This window comes from Cibotium barometz, chromosome 26 (genome assembly GCF_041138505.1).
Source record: "Cibotium barometz isolate CiBa-2024 chromosome 26, ASM4113850v1, whole genome shotgun sequence".
Classification (NCBI taxonomy): domain Eukaryota; kingdom Viridiplantae; phylum Streptophyta; class Polypodiopsida; order Cyatheales; family Cibotiaceae; genus Cibotium; species Cibotium barometz.
The window spans coordinates 12,339,098-12,353,547 of record NC_141071.1 but is presented as its reverse complement, the minus strand read 5'-3'; the positions used below and the strand labels follow the sequence as shown (position 1 = coordinate 12,353,547).

Here is a 14,450-nt window from a genome sequence, read left to right as displayed (position 1 = left end):
AATAAACAACAAAAACCTGCAACATGAACTCCACCCAAAAGAAAAGCAATGTCATTGTTATTCTGCATGTATGGCACCGGTATTCCTCCTCTACGACATCGTTATTCCACCAGTATGGCACCCTTATTCCAACTTCCACTTATGCAAATCATAATTACCTTTCACAGTTTATAAACAGCATCAAAGTCTTTTATAAATATTAACCACATAAATAATATTATTATTGTTAGAGGATATCTCGTATTAACTTCAATCATGAATATAACCCACACAACAAATATTGCCTAAAGAACGGACATATATCCTGATGAGGATTCACGTATAGGAATAACTTCTACCAAGAATATGAATATCACAAACAAGCAGGTGACCTGTGTGTTACTTCGGCCAGGCCATACAACAAAAAATACTTTTCCAAACGTGAGCCAAGCCTAAAAAATTATACCAAATTTCAAAAATCCAAAAATCCTCCTTTCACTGTGGCCCTTTTCTCCCTCTTGTTTTAGCCACAAGGGGAGGGAGTCATTGAGATGATTCTCGAGTAGGAGAGAGAGAAGCCAAACAGAAGGGAAAGGGCGCAAACACAAACAAGGGTCTTTATTCTTGAATACATGTCACATATGAGAGAGAGAGAGAGAGAGAGAGAGAGAGAGAAGCCAAACAGAAGGGAAAAGGGCGCAAGGACAAATAGAAGGGCTAGAGAGAGAGAGAGAGAGAGAGAGAGAGAGAGTAGAGCAACACAGAAGGGCAATGGAGCAACCCAAATGCCTGTTCCCAGGCTCTCTTTTTTTTTACTAAATTCCTACACAAGCTCTTAATTTCACTCTTCGAAGGCTGGTTCACAGATGCTTTCAGAGGAAGAAGACCATAATGGAATGCAGTCAATATATTCCCCCAAACCCAAAAAAAAAAAACCCCAAAAAAATCAAACAAAAAATGCACCGAGGGCAGGCTGCGTCAACGCTGCCTCCTGCGTCCTAGCAAAGAATATTTCATTTATAGCTGGATAAGCATTTGCAATTTACAGCATTATTTTCCATTGATCTTGCTTACATATCATGTACAAGTAGGGCAAATCAAGGTTTCACCTTCCTTACTTCACTGGCATTAGCTCTCCTCGTTTGCTTCAGACTTCAACCATCAGCAAAGACTACGATAATTTGTGAAACTACGCATTCGCTGAGGCCATTGTATACAGCTTCCGCCCACCAGAGGACTGTAGATACTCCACAACCTGACCTGCAATATTGTACCCTGATGCCAAGGCCTTTCCTACAGCCAATCCTCCCCTGTGGTTTCCTGCATGATTAAAAAAAGCATCAGATATATGCACACATGAAAGAGAGAGAAGCGGACCTCTACAAAAGAGATGATGGCATGAATAGGACATCAGGCAGGAGCATCCCCCCGCCTCCTGTGCACCTGCCCTTCATGCTGCCCCTGCCTTCCTCCTCCTGAGCGCCATTGCCCTCCCCCCCCCCCCCAAACACGCCACAGCACAGTCTGCCCGCCCTGCCTTCTGTGCGCCCCCGTCTTCAACCTTCCTGCCCGCCTCCCGTGCACCCCCATCTTCTGCCAGTTGCCCCTCTCTGTTGCCTGTCCGTCCTTGCCTCCATCTCGCCCCGCTGCCTCCTCCGCTTCCCTTCTGCCACCCTTCCTCTCCGCCCTCTCCCGCCTCCTTCCTTCCTCCTGTGAGCTCCCCCTTCGGCCTTCCTTTCTCCTCGCACCCCCGCTTTTCTGCCTCCACATTCATGTTTCTAGTCAGTAGGTTCTTACACTCAGGCTGTTTTGTTACGGCAGGTGTATCGGCTTCCTTTGGACTTCACCCCTTCAGGAGGACTTCATGGCAGCCGCTCCATCTACCCCAACTGAGGCCACTGCCCCTTGCCTTTTCTCTGAAGAGGACCTCCAGCTCCTAGCACCAACAGTAGCCTCCCTTGATGCCTCAACATTGGTTTGCAAGATTATGGGTATCCGCCCTGAGCGCAGCCAGCTTCGTGACTCGCTCCTAGCCAGCATCCTTGCCGAGCTGGGCAAGATCATAGATATCCGTACCCTCAGGCAAGGCTACTCCCAGGCAGACTTCGACACCCCAGCATCCTCAGAACACATGCTTCAGCTAAGCCCCACTGTGTTGCGCACGACCCACGCGTTTTTCACACATTGGCAGCACAGTTTTGATCCCACCTCCGACCATCTTGCTAGAGTATCCAGATTCCCAGTCACGGTCTGTTTTCCAGGTCTCAGGAAGGAGTACCTTCCACCAATAGGGCAAGTGTTGGAATCCCTGGCGACAGCCACCTCAATGATGGCGCATGTGGCTGGGATCCCTTCACTTCGCATCAGCATTTCCTTTTTGGATATAGTTCCATAAGTCATCTCTCTTCGATGCCTCCGGGGGGACCCATCCTTCAGCGGGTAGGGTACTCAGGCCTTCCTAGCCAGTGTTTCATTTGCCGGCAGATCCGTCACGTCACCAAAGCTTATCCTCGTCGCCAGTCTAGGCAAGCTCCGCAGGCCCGTCCAGCCCCTCCCCCCCCCCGCAAAGTGCAGAGTGTCGAGTCCCGACCGAGTGCCCCAACGCCCCACCTCCCCCCTCTGATGAGACAAAGCCCCAGCACCCTCCCCTTGAGGATGAGGAGGGGGGTAAGGCAAACGACCAAGCAGAGGCAACGCCAACGCCTAGCCAGAGCAACACGCCGCCATCAGGCTAGACAGCCCGACAGGACCAAGGCGAAAATGGTTGCGTCAGAGAACTGTTTCGAGCATTTATCTGAGGATCACCCATCGGGAGTGAGGGTCCCACCCTAAGATCCTCTCCCTTGCACACCCCCCGGCCCCCCGTGGGGCCTGTGGAGAGCACTCCTATGGACCACCAGTTGCCTGTAAACCTGGGAGGAGCCGCCACATGGGTTCCATCCGCAGACTAATCCATCAGTTCTCGCAGCCTGTAGCCATGATGGTTGCTGCTTCCAGTAAGAGCCCTGCGCCCTAAGTCTCCATGTGGTCCCCCCCCCCTCCCCCCCGAGTCATGATGGGACAGTCTGTGGATTACAGCTTCTTCAGATGCCTACCAAGGGATGTGGGTTCTTTCACAAATCCAAACTGGCCACTCTTGAGAATGGAGCAGTGATTTTCTCCTTCCCACTTAGTGTAGTGGTACAGTGAGAGTGGAATCCGGAGTTTGCCTGGAGAGAAGAGTGGAGTACAGATTCTGTGCCCACTCGTCTTTCTTGACTCGAGCAGCACAGGGGATTGGACGGAGCCTCACAACCAGAGGGATGGCTTAGAAGATTGGACGGCACCTTTGCTTCCAAACCAACCCAAGTTTGAGACATAGCCACTTGTTTCTTCAGTTCCCTCCTCACTGCAGAGCCTCACTCCTTCGCTGGTACAAGATGCGAGAAGGGGTCTGCTAGCACACGCACGAGGTGGTCCCACCGGCTCTCCGGAGTTTCTTGATGACACCCTTCTAGGGAGATTCCAAAGGCACTGCAGGCGCTCCCTAGAGGAAAGTGCTCTAGATTTCGAGAAAGCCTACGACAGGGTGGATTGGACTTTCTCGAGGGGACTATGTGCAGGATAGGCTTCCCCGCCACCTGGATCCAAGGTGTCTACGCCCTCTACTCGGCCTCTCACAGTCACATCCTTATCCAGGGCGCTCAAGGCAACAGGTTTCCACTTTCCACTTTCTCGTTCAATACACCAGGGATGTCTCCTTGTGCCCTTCCTCTTCCTCTTTGTGGCGGAGGCAATGAGCAGTTTTTTAGCTTCACAGACCAGACTACAAGGCCTCAGGCTTCCTATCCAATCTCAAGAGGAGCTCCTCAATTCAGAGTTTGCAGATGACATAGCAACCTACCTCTCTGGAGATGTGGAAAATCTCTAGAGGTTTGCGGATGGAGTTGAGATCTTTTGTTGGCCTCAGGCGCACAGATCAATTGGCTGAGCATTCAGAAGAAGCTTCTTTACTTAATCATGATCAAGCTCTCACTTGCTGGTCGTGTGGTGGTGGCAAACCAAGTCCTTACAATGTGGTACATCACTTCTTGCTAGGCCTTCTCTAGAACGTGTATTAGTCAGGTACAGCGGTTGATCCACAGCTTCCTTTGGGCTGGCAGAGATGGCAAGCTGGCACGGGCCAAGGTAGCATGGAGAGTTACCATTCAACCTCGCCACAAAGGCGGCTTCGGCATTGTTGATCCTTCTATGCGCAAAGGAGAGCCCTTCTGGGCAAGCGGAGCATCAGAGAACTCCTCCCAGGTGGTGAGCCATGGAAAGACTTTCTCATGGCCCGCACTCCAGTTCTTGGCGGTCCCTGGGCCCTGATCCCAAGATGGATCTTTACAAAAAGGAGGACCCATGGCCTTACCAAGCTTTGGAGGACCAATTCACGGCCAGCCTCAGACGCCTCAGACCATAGTCATTCTGCTCTCCACCAGTCTCCCCCAATCCTAGACGAGGTGAGACTTCGACAGCCACTGGTTTGAAACCCCTTGATTACCCTTCCTAGTGGTCACATGCTAGGCTTCCGTCCTCATGTCTCATGGGGTACATTGAGCGAGGGACTGACCCAGTTTCTTGGAGAGTGGCTCACCTTGAGGTGACTCCCGCCAGAGGCCCAAGAGATGAGCCTTACTGGGATCTGAGGCAGAGACAAGCTCGCCCTCGACATCACGACGACTCCATCCCTCCTGAGTGGGCTCGCATCAGTCTAGGACTTGCCTCCCCCTGAGTGGGTAGGGCTTTTTACCAAACATGATATCCCGATAGCAGTCCATGGTGCAAATGGAGGCACCCTCATGACTTTCTCTATTGGGCCACGGGGTAGATTTTTTACTAATCCTCCACCTCGACGGAAGACCTCGGGAGCTGCACTTTACAGAGGGTGATAGTGATTGGTTTTCCAACCACAGATGGAACGTCAACCCACCTCCGGCCAAAATGGCCCCACGGAGATTTTGGAGATTATGGTTATGGGAGGGTCAGCCACTGATGCGGCTGGGATCCTGGAGAGTGGCAATGGCACGATCCCTTCGTCCCCCAAGGATGCCGTTGACATCCCCTTCTTTAAGTACACAGTCTGTCTAGGCCGCAGGATCCACATGCCAGAGGTTGATAATACACCGGCGGTAGTAGAACACAGGCAGGGTAAAGGTTTCCTCCGTAATTTTTGGAAGCGGCTGTGGGACATCTTCTGGCCCTGGAAGATTACTCTTTTCCTCTGGCGGATAGCTCACAGGAGCTTGGCAGTGGGCACTTGGCTGGCAGTTGGAGGTCGGTCGGCTATATCTATTCTAGAAGTGGACACCCTCTGGAGTCACAACGGCAATCCCAGAGGCACATCAGCAGTATAGCAGCATGGCACATTTGACGTGATCGTTGCAGTGAGGCCATTTAGGGCACTACCACGCCACCAGCTGAGTCCATCAGGAGCATATGGACGGACATCATACCCACCCTATGTGGCCAGTGGGAGAAGCTCCGAGGCAGCTCTAAGCATATGCCAAAGTGCCAAGAGGGTTTTCTGCAGATTTGGAGCAGTGGCCCTTTCCAGCGGCCCTTTCCTCAGGGTCAAAGATAGAGGTTACTTGGCTTTATAGGCCACCTGTTTGATTGTTCCCCCCTCCCATTGTATGAGATACCCTTCCTCTGAGAGCCAGCGAGGAAGAGCCCCTCTCTGCCCCCGATTGTTTTTCTTGTCTCCAATAATTGAGTCTGGGTCTTGTACTTGGCTGTTTCACCTGTATTTTTTAAACTAATGGAAGGAACTTTTCTTGGGAAAAAAACAGCATTGCATGGAGAGAGAGAGATTGCCTCAGAAGTAAATACATTTACAGAAACTCAAAATGCAGAACATCGATGTTCTGAAACTGGAAACCTTTACCAGCATAGTAGAACCCCGGAAGGTCTCCCTCCAGTTTTTGCAGTGCATTGAGAACACTATGAAAACCTGGTCCATATTGAGGGAATGCCCTGCTCCAAAAAATGTGCCTGCAAATGATCCATAGAAATCACAGATCACTCCCAACTGCTTCTAAATCCAAGTAAAGTTCACACATATTTCCATACTCCGTGATTCTTTTAAATTACTATTTGATGTTCTCATATTTTGTTTTTGGTTTTCTTTTTTCTCCATCCTTAATTTTTCTCATTTTTGGATCCCATGCATGCGTGCGCTTGTGTGTTTTTGTGTGTGCATGCATGCATGCATGACTCAATAGGTGGTTTATCAAGAGGGTGACAAAGAAGGGCTTAGGGAATGTATTGGTACCCCAGAAGTCCTGGAAATTCACACACCAAGAGTATTTTCCCAGTTTCTCAACAAGGCAACAAATGAGGAACTTAGCGGTCAAGATGGTAGGGTTTCAAGAGCGCAAATGGCATACTGATCCATTGCAGACACTACACCTCCTGGACCCTTCCCCTTTGCCAGATCAGACCTCCAGTGAAATTTAAGTGGGACTACACTCTCACCAAGTTGCCTCACTGGATGGAGGTGCCTTTCTCCCCTGTAAGTTCACCCTTCTTCTATGGTTAACAGCTCGAAGCAGTGGGGTTGATGTGGTCTCCTAGCTGGCCACCACCATCGGTAAAGTGGTCACTTATCGACACAGTGGTGCATCATGGAAAATCACAACACTGCTACCTCTGGACCTGTCCAGCAACACAGCAAGTATGCTTGCAAGATTGCACGACTGTCTACTCAGGGCTGCCCTTGCAAGCCATTCTGGAAACTTGTGGACAATCTCCATGGACTTCACAAGGCACCTCAACTAGAAGTAGTGCACTAGGGCATTAAATGCCGGCAGTGTCACTTTAAATGGTGACTCCCTGTAGGTTACCTTTGATTAAGGGCACCCTTGGGCCTATAAGTAAAATCAGGAACATGCCTATAACTGTCTCGTATTATGGGACATAAGGGTTCATACCCGATTCATATCATGCAACCTTGTGAATGTTTCATATGTTATGTAGTTGAGAAACACAAACATTTTGGGACTCGTTTCTTACTTGAAAAATACGGGCTGACCCGATACACCCATTAGCTGATGTAGATCTTCCATTGCTGCTTCTTTCAAATCCATCCTAAAACATCAACAATGGCATCCCTTCTGTCTGAGGCTTAAATTATGGAGACAGTACCACCCAGAAACATGCAAAGTGGCACCACATAGAAATTAAATTTTAAGGTTAAGAGAAAACTGCTAGCTTGATCTTACGCTGATTTTGATGCAAGACTCCTGTTTCTGCTACCACCAATGAAAGAGGTGAAAAGCATGGTATCAGACGGTGCTCGATCCAGAAACATAGAGGATGAAAAGAGTGTGCCTAGAAACCCAGTTTAGATGTCACCATTACTCTTGCCTTGTATAACTCAAAAAAGTTTTCATAACACAACAAAAGAGAAGACTTGGGTATGAAATTTCACCTAAAGTCTGAAATCCATTAACCTGTTCTTTAGATGGTATCAGAACTCCGAACCCATCTAATGGATGTTTCACATCCTCCCTCTTAAAAGCCATCACAAGTACAGATAGGGGTTGATAGGTCACCTGAATTCAAAGTTGAATAATGAATGCCAACATACATAGCTTTACAGAAAGTCATTTTATTGTTTTTAAAGAAAAAAAGTAAACTTTACCTTGGGCATAAGCTCTAGAGAGTACGGTTTCCCATCTTTGCTGACCTGCATCTCTTGAAAGTCACTTAGAGGTGCCTGCAAGATTTAAGCCCCCCCATTCTTTCAAAGGTTCAAAGGCTTTATATACAAGACAGAGAAAGCTTGAGAAATCAATCGGAACTCACAGTCATGATAACAGCATCAAAATTCTGCTCAGCCTGCTTTCCACTGTCATGTGAGTCATCTGAGAACGAGACCTTCCAGCTATCACGGAGAGGGTTTCCTTGTTGATTGCATGCTAATGACAAGACTGTTGCATTATATCTCAAGCTGTCTTTTCCAATACATCCGGCTAGAGCATCTGTCAAGGTCTACATAGCTGAAATTATATCAGAATTAACTCAACGGCAAAAACAATCATAATTATACCTTCATGAAGGAGAGTTTTAATCATGAGAAGACTATTTTTTGGCATTCACATATATGCCTGCACAATTAAATGTCTGTCTCAGGATGGGCGGGCATCCTTGGGCTTGAATGGGCAATGTTCCCCATCCATCCGAAAGTTTTCATGCCCGTGCTTGTCATCTCTGTAAAAGCCCTATTGACTTGGATGTCTCTGCATCAACTTTGAAGAATGTGAGGAAAAAGCTCTGCTCTCCTCCTTGACACCTCATCATCCCATCACCTAACTCAACACTATCCCACCACTTCCAGGCATAGGCCTTACCTCTTTCCCACATCACATCTTTCTAGCCGCCTTTAGGGTGTGCCTGCTGCCCGCCGCACACTCTCTTTTCTGCCATACTACTTGCCACCCTCTTCTTTTGTCACCTTTTGGCTGCATTCTGCCACCTCTCCATGTGCTGCTGCCTTTGCCCATACCCCTAATCCTTCCTACTGATAATTCCTTATCCTCCTCCTCACCTCATCCAGATCGCATCGGCGTGTGCCCCACCACCAAGCCCAACCTTTCTTCCTTCCCCCTCCTCCCAGTGTTCTGAGGCATGACAACCTAAGGGCCTAAACAGGAGGAGTCACATTTCCCTTCCCAGGTCACATTGTTGTCTCTTGATTGCTTATGATGCTTTCACCGCTGTGTGCTAATGTTCAAGATTATTCTGAAGGTCAAATGACGAGATAGCATGGGTCCTACAACTGGGTTGCGAGACTTCACTCGATCTTTATAGCCAGATCCTCTCAAGGTTAAGCATAAGATTCATGCCGTGAAAAACCAGTCTGGTTTTCACGCAAGATGAAACCCTTCCAGATCACTACACATGCCTACAGATCACTTCAGGGAACATTAACAATTGCAGAGATGACTAACCAATCAATATTGCTGCAAAAAAAAACAGACAAGGAAAAAAGCCACGCTTCACTTATACACCCATATCACATTGAAGAGAATTTCATAAGTTGCATGGCTACAAAACCTAAACGCAAAAGCATATCTTATCATCAATAACCAATCACATCAATTGGTATACACATTGGCTTACCGTACTTCTTTCAATTGGCTAACTATTGTAGCCAAGTTGCTCATGAGTATAACATAATTACTCATGCATTGTGGAAAAAATGCAAGTTTGTATGCACCATAGCCTCGCTATTATCAACATCCTTCTAGTTACATCTCTGGATGGGGGGGCCATGGTGGGCGAAAGCCTAGTCAATGGTACGACCCATCACTTGGATTTCCCATTCACGGAGCTATTCACAAAGCATGTTTATAAATTTGGGGCTTAGAGGACCCTCGCACCTCCCATTTTTAGGGATTCACTAGTTCTCCACCTAAGTCCGAGTTTATTTAGCTTATTTCTTCCCAAAGCTCCTTGCTTGATGTAAAGAAAGGCTACCTTCTTATCACGGAAGCACTTTGTTGAGTGGTAATCGTTTGATGGGATTGAAGGCTAGGTGGTTTGATGCACTATAGTCAATCGGATTGTCGTTCCTATACCGAGTTCATAGCATCAAAGTTTATGTCTAGATTAGAAGTTCATGCAATTTGATAACTATGTTTTTGGGAAATAATGCTATTCAGTCACTAGGTTATTGGGAATTCTCTCAAGAAGGTGAAGAACTTTTCAACTAACCTCATTAATCAAAACAATTCTTTCATGCCTCTGGAGTCTACAATGATTTTGACTTCAACAACAGTTGCATCAAGAGTCTGTTTGACTCACTTTAATGTTTTCGAGAGGAAACAGGACTTTGGTATCGAGGAAATAGGCATATGGTTTAATGGATACAGGTCTTTGGTTTATCGGATTACAGGTCTTTGGTTTATCAGATTACAGGTCTTTGGTTTATCGGATTACAGGTCTTTGGTTTATCAGATTACACGTCTTTGGTTTCATGTGCAAAACATGTCTTTGGATTCGTGTGAACAGGTTGTAGTCTTCTCGAGGTTACATGCAAGCTCTGGCTATAGGGAAGGACATGTGGTACGATACAGCCCTACTGCCATATGGGAAAAGGTTTCAAGGATCCATAGTTGAGATGGAGAAGACTTTAGAAAGCAGGGAGGTGTTGTATAGGTGTGCCTTCTCTATGGTATACTATGCTGTAATAACGAGAGTTCTCTTTTGGAAGTCCTGGGTGAAACTATAAGGGATCCTATTGGTAGAGGATTCTACAAGTTGTACTTTGTACTCAAATTTGATCAAGTAAAGAAATACCGCAGGGGGGCGCCATTGCGATTTGAAGCCAATCGGTGTCCGTGTAATGTTTGTAGGAGCACTCTAGCTCTCCTTGTTTGTTTTCCTTTTCCAAGTCCTCAAAGGTGTTGAAGTGTTTTGTATGCGAGTGTTTGTTTCACCGCCCATCAAATTTTTGAAGGCCGGTTTCATGGTTCCATCGCCGGGATATCGTCTACTTTCTCAAGGAGGCGAGCCCACGGTTGTCACATCAAAAGTTTCAACATGTGGAAAGTGAAAAGGAAGTGCACGAGACAGTGCAGGATTGTGTCTTTGCCTATATGAGGTGAAGAGCAAAAGCTAAAGAACAAGCTCAGGAGAAAAGACACCAAGGACAGGAGGTAGTCAGCCAGGAACAAGAAAGCAGTTGAAGTGTTATGGTGCAAGAGATGGGTTGGAGGCTATGGCTTTTGACACTTTGTCACCGTTGGTATCTTCACGGAGGCTTCATGGGGTTCGGAAGGCAGCTTCTTCTATGTTTAGAAGTGGTGATCTACTATGCTTTATAAGGGACTTGTGCTTACCACTTGGGTGGAGTACAAGTGAGTTTTGGGTGCCTGTGGATATATCAGATGAGGCTCAGACGGAAGCGGAGGAACTTTATGAGGTTCTTATTCCCGAGCAGATACTAGCACATAAGGAAAGAAAGGTACAGGGTAAAGTTTCCCGTCACTATCCTGTGAAGTTCAAGAACTGTTCACCGATGGATGCGAAGTGTGAAACCGGCCTTCAGAAATCTGACGGGCGGTAAAACAAACACTCCCACACAAAACACTTCATCACCCATGGGGACCTCGAAAAGAAAACAAACACGGGGAGCTAGAGTGCTCCTGCAAATAGTACAAGGACACCGATTGGCCCCAAAACGCAGTGGTGCCCCTTGTGGTATTTCTTTACTCGATCAAAATTTGAGTACAAACTACAACTCGTAGAATCCTCTACCAATAGGATGATGGATCCCCGATTGGCCCCAAAACGCAGTGGCGCCCCTTGAAGTATTTCTTTACTCGATCAAAATTTGAGTACAAAGTACAACTCGTAGAATCCTCTACCAATAGGATCCCTCGAAGCTTTCACCCAGGACTTCCAAATAAGAACTCTCGCTATTACAGCAAAGCATTCCATAGAGAAGGCACACCTGTACGACACCTCCCTGCTTGAAAAGGTCTTCTCCATCTCTTCCATGGATCCCACAAACCCTTTCCCAAACAGTAGTAGGGCTGTACCAAACCACATGTCCTTCCTATAGTCACAGCTTGCATGTAACCTCGAGAAACCGTAGACCTGTATCCATACACCATAGGCCTGTTTCCTCGATACCAAAGTCTTGTTTCCTCTCAAAAGCCAATAACATGTTTTCATGACAGATATACCATCCAAGCATGGTTGCCAAAACCTAGAGAGAGAGATAGAGGACGTGTCAAGCAATCCCTGAATACACAAGTCCAAGACGAAGAGCAACAACACATCTCTTCCAAGAACATCATCCTGTGCATCTTAGCTTTTCCTGCAAACCCACCTACTTGCGAAGAGAGAGAGAGAGAGAGAGAGAGAAACCCCTTGGCTGTTAGCCCCTCGGTGCCTCCTTCAGCTCGCCTCCTTCCAAGAGAGAGAGAGTCGTGCTGTTCAGCCCTTGCGCCTCTGTGGTCGCCAACAGTCCTCCTGGCTGCCCGACTGGCTATAGAGAATCTCCCGCCTTGCGCCCGTTGTTGCTGGCTGAAGCCCATACGTGCCCATACGTGCAACCACCTGGCGTACAGAGCCTCCCACCTGACACCCCCTGGCTGCAACCTACCTGGCGCCTGTAGCTGACAGTAGCCCGCCTGGTTATAGCCCATGTGCGCAGCAGCACCCGGCTGTAGCCCATGCGCAACAGCGCCCACCTTAACCCATGCGCAGCAGCACCCGGCTGTAGCCCATGCGCAACAGCACCCGGGTCTTCCACATGTACACGCAGCAGCGCCGACTCCATACGGCGACCTGCCCAACGATGACCACCGCCCAGCACTCGCCCGCTGACCACACGGCGACCACCACCCGTCACATGGCCACCCTTCACCTTTTTATAAAGAGGCGATTCGCTTTCTCGAAAACGCCAAAAGCAATATAGCAAAAACGCATACAAATAAAAATAATAATATTTTTATCATCAAAGGTTATTAAACCTTGTAAACTTTAAACACACTTGGGCTGGCCACACACTTATGGGTTTTCCTTTTCATATCCAACTGATGCTTGTTCACATTTGTCCATCCCGTGCCCGTGCCCGTGCCCACCTGCTTGTTGTCCAGAGAAAAACACAGGGTCGTAACAAAGTGGATGGAGGAGGGTGACTTAGCAAATTCACCTCAGGTATTGCAGCTTTATCTTGAGGCCTTTGAGATGGAGCCAGCTCTTGCGACGGCTCATTCAGTTCAGCAGAGCATGGGTCTGGAGCATTGCCTGATGCTCAAGAGGGGGGTAGCACCTCCACTCCCTTGTTACAGACACGCTCAATTTTGATCTAGGAGTCGCTTGGTGACATCTTTGTATTCACCCGAGGTACTGGAGGCTGACAGTACATCTGCTTATGGGACTTCTATGATATTGTGTACTAGTCACATGAGATGGTAAAGTTGGGTATGGTTCACACTTGGCCGCACCATGAACTATAACTGCAACTATGGATAACTCTATCTACATCTATGGTTAACAGAGATGGTTTTTGCCTTTGGAACTAAAGTATGATTGAGGAAGATTGGGATGTTGATCTTTGTCATATGGTTCTGGCTGTTCTTGACCAAGGTGTTGGTCAATTGGATATTGAGATGGATGCTTTTTGTGGAGTTGGTCTCCTTTGGAATGGCATGGTTTGGTTGAGCTCAAAGTCTGCGGCAACCTGAGCTAACACTTCGAGACTCTATGGAAGACATAAGTCTTGCGAGCAGTCCTAGAGTTGGTTTGGTTCATGGATATATGGATCGAACTCTATTTGTGCATGTATGCATACACTTTTTGAGGTATTATTGTATTCTGGTGCCATTAGATCTTGGTACCATTGAGAATACTTTGGGTAATACTCTAGATTGTGTCATGTGATGCATGTATGTTGGTATGATACATCAAGTACTTTATTATGTTCATGGATGCACCACTGGGTGTGACTCCTGCGGGGTAGCCATGAGACATACGTGGAAAGTACTTCGTGGACGTATAGTTTAGATGCATTGAGTGCTTTCATATGCTCATGTCGTACCTTCAGTCGTGGATGTCCATGAGCATAAGGCTTGAGAGCAGCCTTGAGACTGTTATTTCGGAGTAGGTAGAGCAGCTTGAGGAGCATATTGTTTGCAAATGCATGTATGTGTCATGCATATGTTTGTCATATGTAGAATGATGCATGGTTTTGTTTTTTGGCTAACACAAGTTACATGTTTCCACTTGTTTTGACTTTTTCTGCAGGTTCTGAAGGAACAAGCAAGAGTTGTTTGTCACTTTGACGTGACGGTGTGACCTTTTTGTCCAGGATGATTGTTTCATCACCCAGATGCACTGGAGGGGCATTGCTTTTGTCACATGGGGAATCTTTGCTCATACGATGCCTTACTGTGTTATAGAGTGCAATCGAGGACGCTTGCTATTTTTCAAGAGGGGGGTATGTTACGACCCTGTGTTTTTCTCTGGGCACGGGCACGGGCACGGGCACGGGATGGACAGTGTGAACGGCATCAACTTGGAATCGAGAAAAGAAACCCATGTGTGTGGCTAGCCCAAGTGTGAAGGGGACAAAAGGATTTTAAGTTAGAATACACTTTGAAAAGCGTGCTCGTTGAAGCTCTCGCGCCCCCCTGCCCTGCTCAAGCCTGCTGCCCGCCTTCGCCCTCGCCTCCTTCGTCCCCGCCTGCTCCCCCCCCCCCTCCGCGTCCCGCCCTTGCCCGCCTGCCCCCCCCGTGTCACCAGCCTGGATATTTCCCAGTCTGAAAAGGGGTCTGGTGGACTCCAGGATGCTTAAATATTTGGAAAGTACAAGCTTTGGGAATGGGGGATTATCCTAGAATACAAAGGACCACACTCCTAAAATTTAGGAGAGTTGCTATTTTTGGCCCGACTCCGATGGGAATTCTGTTCGCGTCATTACATCTGGAATT

General features: G+C 47.6%; 1 protein-coding gene across 1 annotated transcript in view; it reads right to left on the bottom strand.

Annotated features, from left to right (window-relative positions):
- Positions 1 to 978: 978 nt before the first annotated feature.
- HEMG2 (Flavin containing amine oxidoreductase family) overlaps positions 979 to 14,450 on the bottom strand; it is a 144,268-nt gene continuing 130,796 nt past the window's right edge. The window contains exons 12-18 of the mRNA XM_086820262.1: positions 7,810 to 7,995; positions 7,646 to 7,720; positions 7,433 to 7,556; positions 7,224 to 7,332; positions 7,015 to 7,089; positions 5,888 to 5,994; positions 979 to 1,299 (exon numbers count right to left, since the gene is read on the bottom strand). Coding sequence (XP_086676388.1) covers positions 1,169 to 1,299; positions 5,888 to 5,994; positions 7,015 to 7,089; positions 7,224 to 7,332; positions 7,433 to 7,556; positions 7,646 to 7,720; positions 7,810 to 7,995 — 807 coding nt within the window. The 3' untranslated portion in view covers positions 979 to 1,168. The remainder of the gene's footprint in view (positions 1,300 to 5,887; positions 5,995 to 7,014; positions 7,090 to 7,223; positions 7,333 to 7,432; positions 7,557 to 7,645; positions 7,721 to 7,809; positions 7,996 to 14,450) is intronic.